This window comes from Oncorhynchus gorbuscha, linkage group LG19 (assembly GCF_021184085.1).
Source record: "Oncorhynchus gorbuscha isolate QuinsamMale2020 ecotype Even-year linkage group LG19, OgorEven_v1.0, whole genome shotgun sequence".
In the NCBI taxonomy this organism is placed as follows: Eukaryota; Metazoa; Chordata; class Actinopteri; order Salmoniformes; family Salmonidae; genus Oncorhynchus; species Oncorhynchus gorbuscha.
Window position 1 is genome coordinate 17,025,835 of NC_060191.1, and position 20,180 is coordinate 17,046,014.

Here is a 20,180-nt window from a genome sequence, read left to right on the forward strand (position 1 = left end):
TTTGGACCATGATCGTTTGTTGGTGATGTGGACACCAAGGATCTTGAAGCTCTCAACCTGCTCCACTACAGCCCCGTCATTAACCCTATCCTGTCATGTCACATCAGTCATAATGACATATTTTTATCCTGAAAGGATAGGAGTGCGGAAGGAAGGATGTACTTTAAAAGGGCTTCTGGCTTCCCTAGGGACCATGTTCTCTTTCTCTCTTCTCTCTGTAGTGTTTCTTTCCATCTGAGAGTGATGAGATTCACAGGCCTCCATCCTCTTATCCTTAAGCCCCTCTCGGGAGCTGTGTGTCTGTGTGTGTTTACACGCTCTGATGGTTTAACCGGCTTGTGTGTGTGCAGTAGCACAGTTATGGGTCAGTGATTTAATGGGAAATAGAGCAGCCTCAGTGTCCCTAAAGACAGACACACACACACACACACACACACACACACACACACACACACACACAGTGTCTTTCCCCAAAGAGCATGTGTCTGATGTTACTTGTCTGTACTATACATGTCCCTAAATGTCTCAGAAAGTGAGAGGGAGAGAGCGGATGGGTCATTAAGTCTGAGGAAGGTCTCACTTTCAGAGAATCTAAGAAAGAGAAAAGAGCTATGGTACCTTACCCGTGAGTGTGCGCACACACACAGCTAGATCTGAGTGAAAGAAGTGTACAGTAACAGTCATTAATATTCTCTGACACATCTGACCTGTTCTATTCTAGCAGGGACAGAGGCTGTGTGTGATAGGGCCTGGCCCCTTGTCTGTGACTGGTCTCGGTCTATAGCTGTCCTGTATATCCCTGTTCTCTTTAGTCTTGTGCTGTTGTTCAGAGACCCCAGACAGCTTGTTGTTGATGACAGCCCATTAATCACCTGTCTGTCTCTGGCACACACACACCTCTACCCTAACACACACACCTCTCATCCCCTCTTAGCCAGGACAAAGGTCTGAGTGTTATTGAGTCTTCTGCTTCAAGAGGCTCTCCACCTAACAAAGAGAAACACTAAACCAACACCACACAGACACTGTAGACTAGGAGTTCCTGTTAGCGTGACAGAGAGGGAAAGAATGGTCAGGGATGGATAGATGGAGAGACAGATGAAAGTATGTGTCAGGACAGAACAGAGGGACCAAGAGAGAGGGGTAGAGAAAAGAGGAAGGGGAAGCTGAAGAGGGTGATCGACGAGAGGGGTAAGGCTACACCCATCTACAGCTCCTTACATCTCAGGAGAGGGGGAGGGAAGGTGAGAGGGATAGAAAGAGGGTTGGAAACACCCAAATTAAAGTGGAAGGGGAGAGAACCAGATGGATAGAGATGAGCTGGACTAGTGTTTCTATTTTAGGAGGGTTTCTGTTGCTGTTCAGGAGCTAGATCTGATTCGTAAGACTCAATACAGACTTGAGGGTTTGGGGAACAGAATTAGGTTCTGAGCTCGTTCAGAATGCATTCCTCTTGATTTTCATAACACGCAGACACACACACTGTCTTGGTACCATCGGGGTGTGTGCACGTTCATGCACATTTAGAGAATGCAGTCCTCTGGTCCAGTGCAAGCAAACAAATGGCTGAAGGAGATGGGGCTAATACACACACACCCCTTCACTGTGGAGTGTGTGACATGACATGTAATCTAAACTCAGCAGCATCTCCAGGCCTCTAATAAAACACACATCAAAGACATACTAGCAGGCCTGGCATTTAACACACCCACACACGCTACACACGTACCGGTAACTGCCAAAATAATGGAAACACTTGAGTAAATTAGGGATACAATGTATGTTGAAAGCAGGTTTTAAATTAATTAATTAATAAAAATGCACAGTTGCCTGTTTTATTTTGGCTATCATGGTTAAGAGATTTGACTTTTTGAAAGAGGGGTCTCAAAGGAGCATAGGGGGTTTAAAGTGTCTGTGTGTGGGGTTGCACATTTTGGGGAATATTCAGAGGTGTAAACTTTCCATGGGAATATGGGACTTATCGGAAATATATGCAAATTAATGTTAATACCGTTTAAATGTAGATGTTTTTTTTCATTGGATATATTATGAGTAAACATAATTGCAAATTATTAAATCATTCCAATAGAAATTTTTTAAACAATTGAGTTAAAATCACAAATTTCTTAACAAACCATAGTTTTGGCAAGTCGGTTAGGACATCTACTGTGTGCATGACACAAGTAATTTTTCCAACAATTGTTTAAGGACACAGTGAATTCTAAGTGAAATCACAATTCCAGCGGGTCAGAAGTTTACATGCAATAAGTTGACTGCCTTTTTAAACAGCTTGGAAAATTCCAGAAAATTATGTCATGGCTTTAGAAGCTTCTGATAGGCTAATTGACATCATTTGAGTCAATTGGAGGTGTGCCTGTGGATGTATTTCAAGACCTACCTTAACTCAATGCCTCTGATCAAAAGAAATCAGCCAAGACCTCAGAAGAAAATTGTAGACTTCCACAAGTCAGGTTCATTACTTGGGAGCAATTTCCAAATGCTTGAAGGTACCACATTCATCTGTACAAACAATAGTATGTAAGTATAAACACCATGGGACCACGCAGCTGTCATACCGCTCAGGAACGCGTTCTGTCTCCTAGAGTTGAACGTACTTTGGTGCGAAAAGTGCAAATCACTCCCAGAACCTTGTGAAGATGCTCGAGGAAACGGGTACAAAAGTATCTGTATCCACAGTAAAAACGAGTCCTATATCGACCTGAAAAGTCCACTCAGCAAGGAAGAAGCCAATGCTCCAAAACTGCTATTAAAAAAAGCCAAGACTAAAAAAAAAAAACATTTATTTGTCACATACACATGGTTAGCAGATGTTAATGCGAGTGTAGCGAAATGCTTGTGCTTCTAGTTCCGACAATGCAGTAATAACCAACGAGTAATCTAACCTAACAATTCCAAAACTACTACCTTATACACACAAGTGTAAAGGGATAAAGAATATGTACATAAAGATATATGAATGAGTGATGGTACAGAACGGGATAGGCAAGATGCAGTAGATGGTATAGAGTACAGTATATACATATGAGATGAGTAATGTAGGGTATGTAAACAGTGGCATAGTTTAAAGTGGCTAGTGATGCATGTATTACATAAAGATGCAGTAGATGATATAGAGTACAGTATATACATATGAGATGAGTAATGTAGGGTATATACTGTACTCTATATCATCTACTGCATCTTTATGTAATACATTATATTAAGTAGCATTGTTTTAAGTGGCTAGTGATATATTTTACATACATTTCTGTCACGTAGAGTAGGCCAGAAGGCTATACTGGAAAACCTAACCTCTATCAAAATAAAAAGATGGCGGAGCCACAAAAGTTCTTCTGTGCTTCAGGGTGTTTATTTACAAAGTGATTCCGGAACAAAAACAACAGTACTGCCATCAAACTTATACCTTATGGGCCAGCTAAACACAATGCTGCCCCATTCACAGCTCAATCCAAAATGGCCTCCATGAACTGAAAGAGAGGCAATAATCTAGTCAAACCTACATTTTCTTTATGGCCTTCCTGTGACATCGGGTGGTGTAGGTGTTCTGGAGGGCAGGTAGTTTGCCCCCGGTGATGCGTTGTGCAGACCTCACTACCCTCTGGAGAGCCTTACGGTTGTGGCCGGAGCAGTTGCCGTACCAGGCGGTAATACAGCCGACAGGATGCTCTCGGTTTGCAACTGCACATGGGGACAAAGATCGTACTTTTTGGAGAAATGTCCTCTGGTCTGATGAAACAAAAATAGAACTGTTTGGCCATAATGATCATCGTTATGTTTGCAGGAAAAAGGGGGAGGCTTGCAAGCCAAAGAACACCATCCCAACCGTGAAGCACGGGGGTGGCAGCATCATGTTGTGGGGGTGCTTTGCTGCAGGAGTGACTGGTGCACTTCACAAAATAGATGGCGTCATGACGAAGGAAAATTATGTGGATATATTGAAGCAACATCTCAAGACATCAGTCAGGAAGTTAAAGCTTGGTTGCAAATGGGTCTTCTAAATGGACAATGACCCCAAACATACTTTCACAAGTTGTGGCAAGGGGGCTTAAGGACAACAAAGTCAAGGTATTGGAGTGGCCATCATGGAAAATTTGTGGGCAAAACTGAAAAAGTCTGTGTGGGCAAGGAGGCCTACAAACCTGACTGTTACACCAGCTTTGTCAGGAGGAATGGGCCAAAATTCACCCTACTTATTGTGGGAAGCTTGTGGAAGGCTACCCAAAACGACCTCCTCAGTGTCCACCCCTTGAACATCAGACTCTGAGGCGTCATCATCACTGTCACTTTCCAACCTTGTTGTCAGGCTCAAAAAGCCTCAAATTTGCCTGGATGGCAAATTGCCTTGTGTTGGTCAGCCTGTTGTGTGCCTTGGTATGTGTGTTCCCAAACAAGGACCAGTTGCGCTCTGACGTGGCTAATGTTGGTGGGATTTTGAGGATAATGGAGGCAACAGGAGAAAGAGCCTCGGATCCACAGTCCCTTCCACCAGGTGGCTGATGAGATGTTTGCACGACTGCCGTATTGCACCTCTATCCAATGCCCTTGCTTGGAAGTGTACTTCGCCAGACTGCCAAGAACCTTGCCTTCATCCAGGCCAAGGTGGCGAGACACAGTAGTCATGACACCATAGGTTTTGTTGATCTCTGCATCAGACAGGATGCTCTTGCCAGCACACTTGGGGTCCAACATGTATGCTGCGGTGTGTATGGGCTTCAGGCAGAAGTCTTCACGCTTTTTAATGCTTTTCTGAACTGCAGTTTCCTCTGCTTGGAGCAACAGTGAAGTACAGATTTCTTATTTTAATTCTGCAAGCAGAGTCTGAACTCAGACGAGATGGCATTGTCAGGCTGCTTACCACTCTCTCCCAAAACACTTCATCCAGGAGGATCCTCTTGATGAGATTGTCCAGATCAGCAGACTGTGATATGGTCATTTCTTGGATTGACTCCTTCCCCTCCAGGAGACTGTCAAATGTGATGACAACACCACCCCAACGGGTGTTGTTGGGCACCTTCAATGTGGTGTTCTTATTCAAATCAAATCAAAGTTTATTTGTCATGTGCGCTGAATACAACAGGTGTAGAACTTACAGTGAAATGCTTACTTACAGGCTCTAACCAAAATTGCACAAAAGGTATTAGGTGAACAATATTTAGGTAAAGAAATAAAACTGTAAAAAAAAAAAAAAAAAGCTTTTTTAAAACAGGCTATAAAGGTAGCGAGGCTACATACAGACACTGGTTAGTCAGGCTGATTGAAGTAGTACGTTCATGTAGATATGGTTAAAATGACTATGCACTGACTATTGACTAATGATTATTAACAGAGAGTAGCAGTAGCGTAAAAGAGGGGTTGGTGGGTGGGACACAATGCAGATAGCCCGGTTAGCCAATGTGCGGGAGAACTGGTTGGTCGGTTGGTCTTCTCACTTTGCTCGGTGAGGTAGATTGCTGCTATAACTTGATGCCTCTTCACATGCCTAATCATTTCCTTGGCTCTCTTGTAGAGTGTAGCCATTGTTTTCAGTGCCATGATGTCCTTGATGAGCAGATTCAATGCATGAGGTCTGAGGTCATCGATGACTGCCTTCAGCTCATCTGCAATGTAGAGACCAATGTGTCTGTGCTCTTGTAGAATACTGGTTGAGGGGTGGAGATGTAGTTAATTATTCCTTGCCCATGAACATTCGACCACCCATCAGAGATGATTGCAATAGTCTGCTTTCTCTATGATTTGCTTGACCTTCACTTGAACTCTGCATCCAGCAAATGAGTAGATACACCATTCCAACCAGACATGCTTTATGTTGCGCAAAGAACATTCTGAAATCTCTTCCAATACACATTGCCTGTGAGCATCAGAGGTGAACCAGTTGCACACACAGCTTGAGCAAGACATTCATCAGCATTTCACTGACTGCGTTCCTCCATTGAGTCAAAAACTTCTGATTCCAGGATGACCATGAGCTTTTGCTATCAATAAGGTGTCTGATTCATCATTTTCACCTCGAATAGATGTAGAGGGACATTTGTCAGAGGTTGCTTGTTATGAGCGCTGATGGAACTTTATGCACTTGGCCAGATGATTCTGCATCTTTGTTGCATTCTTCTCATATGATTTGGCACAGTATTTGCAAATGTACACAGCTTTTCCTTATACATTAACTGCAGTGAAATGTCTCCACACATCAGATAGTGCTTGTGGCATTTCCTGTAAAGAAAAAAAAAACAAATGCAATTCCATGTACAGATAAATAGTTAAGCAGTTAGATTAAAGAACTCCTTTGTAAAATAAATGTTTTAAAATTAAACATGTATGGAAATAAGTGAATTAACACTCAATTAGGTTCACTGTTATAAGCTATCTTTTTTAAATGAATTTAAGCAAAATTCCACTAATTCCAGGGCTTAACTTCCCAAATGTATTTCAAAGTTTCAGACCCTTTGCAACCCTGTGTGTCACCAGATCTCAACCCAATTGAACACTTCTGGAATATTCTAGAGCGGTGCCTGAGAAAGCTTTTTCCATCACCAAATCATCAAATGATTGATTGTCTCATGGAAGAATGGTGTCGGATCCCTCCAATGAAGTTAGACACTTGTAGAGTCTATGCCAATGTGCATTAACTTGTGTATGCCCCACACCCTATTAAGAATCTATGTTGGTGTTTCCTTTATTTTGGCAGTTACCTGTACATAGACATGTTTTGTTAAAGTGTATTGCGAGTGTGTGTGTGTGTGTGTGTGTGTGTGTGTGTGTGTGTGTGTGTGTGTGTGCAGGCATTCAGGTAATGAGACGTTGCCTTGTCTGTAGATGACAGTATGTTTACTGTCTCTAAGGAGACTTAAGATCTGATTATGACAGATACATGGAGGTGAAAAATGTTGCGATCCTGCCCGCTTGTGGGGAAAACAACCTGTGGTGATCACCCCATTGCCTCACAGCAAAAACTTTCAATTTTTCAAAAACAATTTTCTTGTTTGTTTTAGTAGATTTACAAAACTACATTTAAGAAAAGTACATGTCTAAAGTTTACTTTTCAACATTTCCTGCTCCCAAGCATTCTCACAACTTAGAAAAGGTAATATTGTAGTGCTTCCCTCGCCCCTTTTCATGACGATGCTTGCAGCCACTTGAGTGAGTGAATGCTAACTACCGACTGGAACATTAAGCTAGCTAAGACCAACAACACAGACTATACAGCTACTAGTAGTGAGTGGAGTTACAAACGGACTATACTAAACAAGTTAATTGTCTTACCTGTGATGAAATGTTTTCCACACATAACTACGTGTAGCCTACTTGGCCACTGTGTCCCCATATTTCCCACTCTCCCACACCGGATACCCTGAAGACACAGGGCGCTTCTCGCAGGCTTTATTTTCCTACATGGGAGCACTGCGAGCTGTAGGTTGATTTTTCTTTTGGACCTGGCTACATGTACGTTGAACAACACAGCAGTTTTCAGCATGTTCTGTTATTTCTGTAGAACAAAATTGATGAAGTTGCCTCTTTACAATGGGGGTGAAATAGAGACTGTTTGTTTTCTGCAATTTGTGGGCATGCTCGAGGGAATTCAATATTACTTGAATGTGACTGGGACTATCTCCTGTTTCTACAAGGTTCCAGCTCTGTTATTACCTAAAGTTATAACTCTTCCTGAATCTTAACCCTTACTGCTAGAGGAGAGTATATGAGTTAACTCCATCTCTATAACTGGGTTATACTGTATGTCACACACATGCACTCCCTTTAGTAGCCTCCTCCAGTAAATTATGCTCATGTAAACTGTAAGGGACATTAACCCTCTGACCATTCATTAACCCTTAACACACGTCTGACTCCATGTCTGTCTATCGAGATTAACAATGTACGGCTTGATTTATAGAGATACTTAAACTAACAAATCTAACCATTCTGTACACCAGCTGCTCTGACAGGGAGAAGTGTGTGTGCACTCCTCGCTACCAGCTGGGAGTCTTCTCTTGAGATCTTTCTCCCCAACTCTTCCCCTGATCTCCCTCTGTCCCCCTCTCTTCCTCTGTCCCTCTCTCTTCCTCTGTGACCCCTGAGGACGGTAATATGTCAGTGATGCTCTATAACATACTGTCTCATCTGAACTCCTACTTTAATAAAGGCTGGATCAGGGAGATGAGCTCAGTTTATTTGCTCTTGGCTGAGTGTGTTTGTGTTCGGGCCGAGTGTGTTTGTGTAAAACGCCACTGTAGTAAACATACTCCAGTTCAGTGGATGCGGCAAGTGTCATTAATACTATGTTACCCACTGTGCGTGTTTGAGTTATGCAGTTTGGTTCCCAGCATGTCAACTCTCATATTTCACTATGAAACTTGGGTAAGGGAGTACAAATTTGGAGTGTGAGGGGGTTGATGAATCCAAAGATTGGAACTAACCCCCCCCCCCAGCACACACACACACACACACACACACACACACACACACACACACATACACTGTCCTATCTCTGTGAAATCTGTCTCTCCTTATTTCTCCTCCGAGTCCCCCCGGCAACGACCCTCTGAGTCAGCAAACAAACAACTATAACTCTCTGTGTGAGTGCCTGATTGGCTGATGTGTGTTTTGAGTGAAAACATAATGTCTGGTTTTATCTGCAGATCAGCTAATAACCCAACACAGCCTGATGATTATGATAGTCCGTGCGCACGTAAGCTCTTACATTCACACGCTAGCTTACACACGCGCACATTCCTTAGAGCCGTTGTTGTAATCTTAATTCTTGACCTATTATGTGATATCTGTGTTCTTCGGTCTACACATCTCTCTCGCTTTGTCTTTCTCTTTGGATTTTCTGGAGATTTGGAAGCCTGCCTAAATTCTGTGTTTAGACTATAATATAATGTAGAGATATTTGACAGATGTCCCTCTCTTGTCTTTGTAGGAGATGTGTCTGGTGGCTCCTGAGTCTCCGTCTGAACAGGCCAGGAGAGTCTTCCAAACCTTTGACCCAGAAGGTAATACTGTTCAACGATAGTCTGATAGTCTCTAGGGTTGGGCAGTATCCAGATGTTCATACCGTTTCAGGAACCATAATGTGGTATACGGTATTACCGGAAGTGCACACAAGGGGCAATATTAAAATAGAAATGCACAACAATTTAGGCAACGGGGATCTTGATCCAGGAGGGGATTGAATGTGTCTGCTGTAACCAAGACGCTTGATCTTGACACTTAGCAAGCAAGTTAGCAAACCAAATGCATAGCTGGAGCCCTGAGCTGGATATAATTTGACACATCTTAGGTTTCTTATAGTTCTAAGCAGTGGTGTAGCACTCACCCCCACAGACCCTGGTTTATCGGTTTTGAATATCATACCATCTGTATTTTGAAATGCCCCAACATATGGTATATCGCCTAATAGCGTATCTCTCTCTCACACACACACCAATATCCTGGACATGTTATCTTTTCTCCTCTCTCCTTCCTGGTAGAGCATGTGCCTGTATAACCTCTGACTCCTATCTTCTCATCCTCTTCTTCCTCCTTTGGGGGGGGGGGGGGGGGCAAAGAAAAGGGCAAGGATAGTGATAAAAAGAGGAATAATATTTTATGTGATGGGAGAGAGAAGGACAACCAGCTCTCTCGTGTCAGAATTAGACATTCATCCATGTTTCTAAAGCATCAAATGTAGAAGTTATTCTAAGTCAAATTTTGAAGCGTTTTAAACTTCAGGCATAAACTCCAAAGCAACTTTCTATCGCTGGATTCAAACTTCCAGTAGTAGTATTTACTTGGCTTTGACGGCCTTCTCTGTCTTCTTGGGAGCAGCATTGCCTGGATGTTGGGCAGCACACCACCCTGAGTGATGGTCACACTGCCGAGCAGTTTGTTCAGCTCCTCGTCATTTCGGACGGTCAGCTACGAGGAATGATGCGAGTCTTGTCACAGGCAGTGTTGCCGGCCTACCCCATGATCTCAGCAGTTAGGTACTTGAGCACGGTGGCCAGGTAGACTGGTGCGCCAGTGCCCACACGCTGCCTTTGCGCAGCAGCCTGTGCACACGGCCCACGGGGAACTGGTTCATCCCGTGCCGGGCTCGTGTCTTTGCCTTCGCCCTGGCCTTGCCTCTTCCGCTCATATTGGTTGCTTTAGTATGTCTGAGAGTCCAATTCCGAGGTGTTTAGCTATGTAGCTAGCTACATAGCCGTCTTTGTATCAAAGATAATTGTGTAGTCTAGAGCGATTTTCTAGGTTAGCCAGCCAGCTATTGTCGTTCTTTTAACGCAACGTAACGTAATCAACACTGCTAGCTAGCCAGCTAGCCCCCGAACAGCAGCACTGTAGAAACTATTACACTCAACGGAACGACTTGATTAGTGTAGTGTCAACAACGCACCCACTGCCAGCTAGCCTACTTCAGCAGTACTGTATCATTTTAATCATTTTAGTCAATAAGATTCTTGCTACGTAGCTTAACTTTCTGAACATTCGAGACGTGTAGTCCACTTGTCATTCCAATCTCCTTTGCATTAGCGTAGCCTCTTCTGTAGCCTGTCAACTATGTGTCTGTTTATCCCTGTTCTCTCCTCTCTGCACAGAGCATACAAACGCTCCACACCGCGTGGCCGCGGCCACCCTAATCTGGTGGTCCCAGCGCGCACGACCCACGTGGAGTTCCAGGTCTCCGGTAGCCTCTGGAACTGCCGATCTGCGGTCAACAAGGCAGAGTTCATCTCAGCCTATGCCTCCCTCCAGTCCCTCGACTTCTTGGCACTGACGGAAACATGGATCACCACAGACAACACTGCTACTCCTACTGCTCTCTCTTCGTCCGCCCACGTGTTCTCGCACACCCCGAGAGCTTCTGGTCAGCGGGGTGGTGGCACCGGGATCCTCATCTCTCCCAAGTGGTCATTCTCTCTTTCTCCCCTTACCCATCTGTCTATCGCCTCCTTTGAATTCCATGCTGTCACAGTTACCAGCCCTTTCAAGCTTAACATCCTTATCATTTATCGCCCTCCAGGTTCCCTCGGAGAGTTCATCAATGAGCTTGATGCCTTGATAAGCTCCTTTCCTGAGGACGGCTCACCTCTCACAGTTCTGGGTGACTTTAACCTCCCCACGTCTACCTTTGACTCATTCCTCTCTGCCTCCTTCTTTCCACTCCTCTCCTCTTTTGACCTCACCCTCTCACCTTCCCCCTACTCACAAGGCAGGCAATACGCTCGACCTCATCTTTACTAGATGCTGTTCTTCCACTAACCTCATTGCAACTCCCTCCAAGTCTCCGACCACTACCTTGTATCCTTTTCCCTCTCGCTCTCATCCAACACCTCCCACACTGCCCCTACTCGGATGGTATCGCGCCGTCCCAACCTTCGCTCTCTCTCCCCCGCTACTCTCTCCTCTTCCATCCTATCATCTCTTCCCTCCGCTCAAACCTTCTCCAACCTATCTCCTGATTCTGCCTCCTCAACCCTCCTCTCCTCCCTCTCTGCATCCTTTGACTCTCTATGTCCCCTATCCTCCAGGCCGGCTCGGTCCTCCCCTCCCGCTCCGTGGCTCGATGACTCATTGCGAGCTCACAGAACAGGGCTCCGGGCAGCCGAGCAGAAATGGAGGAAAACTCGCCTCCCTGCGGACCTGGCATCCTTTTACTCCCTCCTCTCTACATTTTCCTCCTCTGTCTCTGCTGCTAAAGCCACTTTCTACCACGCTAAATTCCAAGCATCTGCCTCTAACCCTAGGAAGCTCTTTGCCACCTTCTCCTCCCTCCTGAATCCTCCCCCTCCTCCCTCTCTGCAGACGACTTCGTCAACCATTTTGAAAAGAAGGTCGACGACATCCGATCCTCGTTTGCTAAGTCAAACGACACCGCTGGTTCTGCTCACACTGCCCTACCCTGTGCTCTGACCTCTTTCTCCCCTCTCTCTCCAGATGAAATCTCACGTCTTGTGACGGCCGGCCGCCCAACAACCTGCCCGCTTGACCCTATCCCCTCCTCTCTTCTCCAGACCATTTCCGGAGACCTTCTCCCTTACCTCACCTCGCTCATCAACTCATCACTGACCGCTGGCTACGTCCCTTCCGTCTTCAAGAGAGCGAGAGTTGCACCCCTTCTGAAAAAACTTACACTCGATCCCTCCGATGTCAACAACTACAGACCAGTATCCCTTTCTTTTCTCTCCAAAACTCTTGAACGTGCCGTCCTTGGTCAGCTCTCCCGCTATCTCTCTCAGAATGACCTTCTTGATCCAAATCAGTCAGGTTTCAAGACTAGTCACTCAACTGAGACTGCTCTCCTCTGTATCACGGAGGCGCTCCGCAATGCTAAAGCTAACTCTCTCTCCTCTGCTCTCATCCTCCTAGATCTATCGGCTGCCTTGGATACTGTGAACCATCAGATCCTCCTCTCCACCCTCTCCGAGTTGGGCATCTCTGGCGCGGCCCATGCTTGGATTGCGTCCTTCCTGACAGGTCGCTCCTACCAGGTGGCGTGGCGAGAATCTGTCTCCTCACCACGCGCTCTCACCACTGGTGTCCCCCAGGGCTCTGTGCTAGGCCCTCTCCTATTCTCGCTATACACCAAGTCACTTGGCTCTGTCATAACCTCACATGGTCTCTCCTATCATTGCTATGCAGACGACACACAACTAATCTTCTCCTTTCCCCCTTCTGATGACCAGGTGGCGAATCGCATCTCTGCATGTCTGGCAGACATATCAGTGTGGATGACGGATCACCACCTCAAGCTGAACCTCGGCAAGACGGAGCTGCTCTTCCTCCCGGGGAAGGACTGCCCGTTCCATGATCTCGCCATCACGGTTGACAACTCCATTGTGTCCTCCTCCCAGAGCGCTAAGAACCTTGGTGTGATTCTGGACAACACCCTGTCGTTCTCAACCAACATCAAGGCGGTGGCCCGTTCCTGTAGGTTCATGCTCTACAACATCCGCAGAGTACGACCCTACCTCACACAGGAAGCGGCGCAGGTCCTAATCCAGGCACTTGTCATCTCCCGTCTGGATTACTGCAACTCGCTGTTGGCTGGGCTCCCTGCCTGTGCCATTAAACCCCTTAAACTCATCCAGAACGCCGCAGCCCGTCTGGTGTTCAACCTTCCCAAGTTCTCTCACGTCACCCCGCTCCTCCGTTCTCTCCACTGGCTTCCAGTTGAAGCTCGCATCCGCTACAAGACCATGGTGCTTGCCTACGGAGCTGTGAGGGGAATGGCACCTCAGTACCTCCAGGCTCTGATCAGGCCCTACACCCAAACAAGGGCACTGCGTTCATCCACCTCTGGCCTGCTCGCCTCCCTACCACTGAGGAAGTATAGCTCCCGCTCAGCCCAGTCAAAGCTGTTCGCTGCTCTGGCCCCCCCAATGGTGGAACAAACTCCCTCACGACGCCAGGACAGCGGATGTCAATCACCACCTTCCGGAGACACCTGAAACCCCACCTCTTTAAGGAATACCTAGGATAGGATAAGTATCCCCCCCCCCCCCCGCCCCTTTAAGATTTAGATGCACTATTGTAAAGTGACTGTTCCACTGGATGTCATAAGGTGAATGCACCAATTTGTAAGTCGCTCTGGATAAGAGCGTCTGCTAAATGACTTAAATGTAAATGTAAATGTGTTTATAAAGTTCAGGCATTAACTCCGAAGCAGATTCAAACTTGCTGGATTCGAACATGCAACCTTTGGAATCCGAAGCAGATACTTACAACTATCTGCCATCCCCGTCCACAACACCCTAGCAAAACCGAAACCTACTTGAAGGTAATAGATGGACATGGATGGATGTCGAATACTGACTTGTATCACAAGAAAGGAGGGACATAGGAGAGTTCTACTTCACACTCTGAGCCTCTACTGAGCCTCTACTGAGTCACTGAGGATGTCAGATTCTGAGGCCCCGCTGCTTTCTAATAACTACTCTGCTTTTGGTCGTGGAAAGAAGGTGAGCTGAATGAACGATGGGGGGGGGGGGGGTACTTTTGATAATATAGTGTATGTGGACACCTGCTCTTCGAATGTCTCATTCCAAAATCATGGGCATTAATGAAGTTGGTTCCCTCTTTGCTGCTATAACAGCCTCCACTCTTCTGGGAAGGTGTTCCACTAGATGTTGGAACATTTCTGTGGGATCTTGCTTACATTTAGCCACAAGCATTAGTGAGGAAGGGCACTGATGTGCGATTAGGCCTAGCTTGCAGTCGGCATTACAATATATCCCAGAGGTGTTTGATGGGGTTGAGGTCAGGGCTCTTGCAATCAATCAAATTTAGTTCAGTCGATGTCACAAAGTGCTATACAGAAACCCAGCCTAAAACCCCAAACGGGAAGCAATGTAGAAGCACAGTGGCTAGGGAAAAACTCCCTAGAAAGCCAGGAACCTAGGAAGAAACCTATAGCAGAACCAGGCTCTGAGAGGTGGCCACTCTTCTGGCCGTGCCGGGTAGGAGATTATACCAGAACATGACCAAGATGTTCAAACGCTCATAGATGACCAGCAGGGAATCGTGATAATTATAATAATCATCATCCATCATCATCATCATCACAGTGGTTGTAGAGGGTGCAACAGATCCGCACCTCAGGAGTAAATGTAAGTTGGCTTTTCATAGCTGATCATTGAGGTCGAGGCAGCAGGTGTGGTAGAGAGTTGAAAATAGCAGTTCCGGTACAAGGAAGCAGTTCCGGTACAGGGAAGCACATCTGGTGAACAGGTCAGGGTTCCATAGCCGCAAGCAGAACAGTTGAAACTGGAGCAGCAGCAAGACCATGTGGACTGGGGATAGCCAGGAGTCATCAGGCTAGGTAGTCCTGAGGCAAGGTCCCAGAGAGTTTGAGGTAGAGAGAGAGATTCTTTTTTTTTTAGAGGGAGCATACGTAAATTCATACAGGACAGGAGAAATACTCCAGATATAACAAACTGTCCATAGCCCCCCGACACACACTATTGCAGCATAAATACTGGAGGCTGAGACGGGATGGGTCAGAGATTCTGTGGCCCCTTCCAACGATACCCCCAGACAGGGCCATCCAGGCAGGATATGACCCCACCCACTTTCCCAAAGCACAGTCCCCACAGCGCGAGAGGGATATCTTCAGTCAGGCCAATCAAGTTCTCGACAAACCATTTCTGTATGGACATTGCTTTGTGCACGGGTACGTTGAAAGAGGAAAGGGCCGTCCCCAAACTGTTGGAATATAATTGTATGCTGTAGCATTAAGATTTCTGTACACTGGAACTAAGGGGCCAAGCCCGAAGCATGAAAAGCAGCCCCAGACCATTATTTCTCCTCCACCAAACTGTACAGTTGGCACTATGCATTAGGGCAGGTAGCGATCTCATGGCATCCGCCAAATCCAGATTAATCTGTCGAACCGACAGATGGTGACGCGTGATTCATCACTCCAGAAAACCCATTTCCACTGCTCCAGAGTGCAAAGCTCGCCTCCATTGGACCACTCCAGCCAATGCTTGGCATCGCGCATGGTGATCTTAGGCTTGTATGCTGCTGCTCGGCCATAGAAACCCATTTCATGAAGCTCCCGACGAACAGTTATTTTGCCGACATTGCTTCCAGAGGACGTTTGGAACTCGGTAGTGAGTGTTGCAGCCGAGGACAGACTATTTTTATGCGCTACAGCACTCTGTGGTCCCGTTTTGGAGCTTGTGTGGCCTGACACTTTGCAGCTGAGCTGTTGTTGCTCCTAGACTTTTCCTCTTCACAATAACTGCACTTACAGTTGACCCGGGCAGCTCTAGCAGGGCAGAAATTTGACAAACTAACTTGGTAGCATCCTATGACAGTGCCACTTTGAAAGTCACTGAGCTCTTCAGTAAGGCCATTCTATTGCTAATGTTTGTTTATGGAGATTGCATGGCTTTGTGCTTGATTTTATACACATATTAGTGACTGGTGTGTGGCTGAAGTAGCCAAATCCACAATTTTAAAGGGGTGTCCACATTCATTATATATACACACACAAAAATATATATGGAGAGATTGAGTTACCCATGGTATGTGTGATTGTCACACTATACAATGGGAGCATGATGCATGTTGCTGGAGTGTGAGTGTGTTCAGCTGAAGGTCACCGTAGTCATACACACACACACACACACACACACACCCCCCATGGACCAAACCTGCACAGATACATTTGTGTTTGTCGCTGTCTTTGATATGTGTGTGTGTGTGTTCCAGCAGGAATAATTTCTGACTGCGTAAACAACATTCCTCCGTTTCGTGTTTATAAGAACAATATGCCTCTTGACGTGGCTGAGGGGTTGTGTGCGCCTGTTTGTGTTGAAGTTTCTAACAAAGTGAGCGCCACCAGCTGAGAGTAGTCTGTTCTGGTTGCCTCCACACCAAATATGTAGTAAACACACTGACCCGTTCAGACCAGAGAGTGAGATACAGAGAAATTGATAGGTCTGTCTACACTGAGATGTGTTTCTGCTGTTTCGTGAGATTTTTCATTTACGCCATATGGATGTTTATACACACACTAGAACCAGCAGAGCTGAGAGCAGTGTCAAAGCCCTATAAATCTGCCAGTGTCACATCTACAGTCGGCCCAGTTCACTGTGTTATAGAAGAGAGGCGCCAGAGTGTACACACATCCCATATGCACGCAATAATTTACACACAGGTCTCCCATGCACGCAATAACACACACAGGTCTCCCATGCGCGCAATAACACACACACACACACACACACACACACACACACAGGTCTCCCATGCATACACACACACACACACACACACACACACACACACACACACACACACACACACACACACACCCATGCACACACACACACACACACACACACACACAGGTCTCCCATGCATACACACACACACACACACACACAGGTCTCCCATGCATACACACACACACACACACACACAGGTCTCCCATGCACGCAATAACACACACACACACACACACACACACACACACACACACACACACACACACACACACACACACACACACACAGGTCTCCCATGCACGCAATAACACACACACATACAGGTCTCCCATTCATGCAATAACACAACACTTCGTTAGTGTTTCACACACAGAATTTGAAACTTAGGGTAAAGCTATGATTCAGCTGTAGTCCTACCCAGTATGTGTGTACAACACACATACTGTACTTGTGGCGCGCACACACAATCATATGTTAGTATTTTAAGTAGACGGGTAGGACATGCGCGTACACACGTGGTAGTGTTTTAAAGCTCGTTCTCTCAGGTAGAGAAGTCATAGCTGAGGAATGTAGGTTAGACAGAGAAGAGGACAAGGCCGGCGTTCGTGCTTTTGCATGTGTGTTCTTGCATGTGTACATATGTGTTTGTGTGTGATGAGGTACCTCTGTTAGCACAATGTAAACTGTGTGTTCAGTCTGCGTGAAGGCCTGTCCTGTTTCAGTGCCACTGGAACTTGCTGATAATGGAGCACCCTCTTCACTCTTTGATAATGACTCTCAGAAAACAGACACAGAATTGCATATGAGTCTAAGGCCTGTCTCCTTAGTGTGTCTGGACTAAAATTCTCTGAACAATATTGTCTTTTTCTCTCCCTCTAGATAACGGCTTCATTCCAGACTGTCTGTTGGAGGAGGTGATGAAGGCACTAGACCTCGTCTCAGAACCTGAATACTAGTAAGCTTGTGTGCTCTTGTCCAGCCGCCTCAGCTAATGTTTCACTGCTGTTGGGTAAAGAGCAGAGAAAACACCGACAGAACCAGAGAGCGAGAACACTAAACATCCAGAGGAAGCGAGAAAGAGGGCAGGGAATGATGTCGGGGGGTGGGGGCATTAAACTGCTAGCAGGAACACTGAGAGGAAATGCTTTAATGTGCTGCTTCAAACCAGGTTCGGGTTATCCCCGCCTTAAGGTCAGCCTAGATCAGTCATCAGCTGACCTGACCACACCAACCTGGACAGCTTTCACACTGTGGGGACAAGACAGACCAGTTCAAGTTACAATGGCAGAAAAGTTAGCTGAATATAACCATATTTCTTAGAAAAGACAAGCCGCACACTCTGTGCCTCTGATGCAATACATTTAACAAACGTTTCGACAGCTATGTTGCCTTCAGGGTTTCATCTATAACCATGTTTCTAACTAGCTGGATAAGTGTGTGTGTATGTAAATGTGTGTGTGTTTGTTTGTTTAAAATGTGCGACTGATCAGGATATGTGTGTCACAGGTTCACCACATAAACAAACACTAAACATCAGGAGTAATTGAGGGTTTACAGTGGGGAATAGTTTGATTCAAAGGGCTTTATTGGCATGGGAAACATGTTTACATTGCCAAAGCAAGTGGAATAGATAATAGACAAAAGTGAAATTAACATTGGCAGTAGAATGGCCTTACTGATGACCTCAATGACTTAATGTGGCACCGTCATAGGATGCCACCTTTCCAACAAGTCAGTTTGTCAAATTTCTACCCTGCTGGAGCTGCCCTGGTCCACTGTAAGGGCTGTTATTGTAAAGTAGAAATGACTAGGAACAACAACGGCTCAGACGTGAAGTGGTAGGCCACACAAGTTCACAGAACGGGCCCGCCGAGTGCTGAAGCGTATAGCGTGTAAAAATCATCTGTCCTCGGTTGCAACACTCACTACAGAGTTCCAAACTGCCTCTGGAAGCAACGTCGGCACAAGAACTGTTGGGTTTTCATGGCCGAGCAGCCGCATACAAGCGTAAAATCACCATGCGCAATGCCAAGCATCGGCTAGAGTGGTGTAAAGCTCACTGCCATTGGACTCTGGAGCAGTGGAAATGCATTTTCTGGAGTGATTTATCACACTTCACCATCTGGCAGTCCAAAGAACGAATCTGGGTTTGCGGATGCTAGGAGAACGCTACCTGCTCCAAGGAATAAAGGTCTGGGGTTGATTTTCATGGTTCGGGCTTGGCCCCTTAGTGAACGGAAATCTTAATACTACAGCATACAATGACATTCTAGATGATTCTGTGTTTCCAACATTGTGGCAACAGTTTGGGGAAGGCCCTTTCCTGTTTCAGCATGAAAGTGCCCCCATGCACAAAGACAGGTCGATACAGAGGGTTTGTCGAGATCGGTGTGGACGAACTTGACTGGCCTGCACAGAGCCCTGACTTCAACCACATTGAACACCTTTGGGATGAATTGGAAAACCGACTGCGAGCCAGGCCTAATCGCCCAACACCAGTGCCCAACCTCACTAATGTTCTTGTGGCTGAATGGGAGCAAGTCCCCGCAGCAATGTTCCAACATTTCGTGGAAAGCCTTCCCCAGAAGAGTCGCGGCTGTTATAGCAGCAAATAGGGGGGGGGCCAACTCCATATTAATGCCCATGATTTTGAAATGACATGTTTGACGAGCAGGTGCCCACATACTTTTGGTCATGTACTTTTGTATTTACAATGGATTTTTGTCCTTCACTGGTTGCCCTTTTAGTGTGGCAACCGGTCACAAATATTGCTGCTGTGATGGCACACTGGTATTTCACATAATAGATATGGGAGTTACCAAAATTGAATTGTTTTCAATTTCTTTGTGGGCCTGTGTATTCTGAGGGGAATATGCCTCTCTAATATGGTCATACATTTGGCAGGAGAACAGAACCGTTATTTTAAAAGCATGAGAACCGGTTAATCTAGTCCCGCAAGAAAACGTTCATGCAAAGCCCTCCAGTATCTGCCTGGAAGCTGAAAATATGTGCCTGTGCTTGTTAAGGTTACCTGCCCCTCCCTCTCTAGCCTACTGATGTTACATTGTCGCTTGATTCAGAAGATGGGGAGTTTTTTTAATTAGCTAGAGAATAATGAATAAACTTGTTCAACGTTGGTTACGGATACTATAGACCTAGTTATCCTGTTTCATGTTGGATTTATTAACATAAAAAAATTGTAAGACGTGTTTTTAAATTCTGGTGCTGCTCTGCACACACAAGCTTTTTAGCTAAATTAGCTAGCACAAGCTTGTTAGCTAGCTAGCTGACAGGACATTTGAAGTTCCTCTGTAGAAGCCGCTCCTCTCCTAGGTATAATTCTGTGAACCTAATTCATATAATGCAGGTCATAACAAAATGCCCAGCGCTTCACACCTCATCCTCAACCCCAGGGATGCAAACCGCTGAAACATGCTAAATAAAATC

General features: G+C 45.8%; 1 protein-coding gene and 1 pseudogene across 1 annotated transcript in view; one reads left to right on the top strand and one right to left on the bottom strand.

The window, feature by feature from the left end:
• The window catches only part of mindy3 (MINDY lysine 48 deubiquitinase 3), a 50,925-nt gene that overhangs the window by 12,145 nt on the left and 18,600 nt on the right, over positions 1 to 20,180 (top strand). Inside the window, exons 11-12 of the mRNA XM_046313554.1 lie at positions 8,939 to 9,011; positions 17,613 to 17,688. Of these exons, the coding sequence (XP_046169510.1) occupies positions 8,939 to 9,011; positions 17,613 to 17,688 (149 nt within the window). The remainder of the gene's footprint in view (positions 1 to 8,938; positions 9,012 to 17,612; positions 17,689 to 20,180) is intronic.
• LOC124004776 lies at positions 9,785 to 10,135 on the bottom strand (annotated as a pseudogene).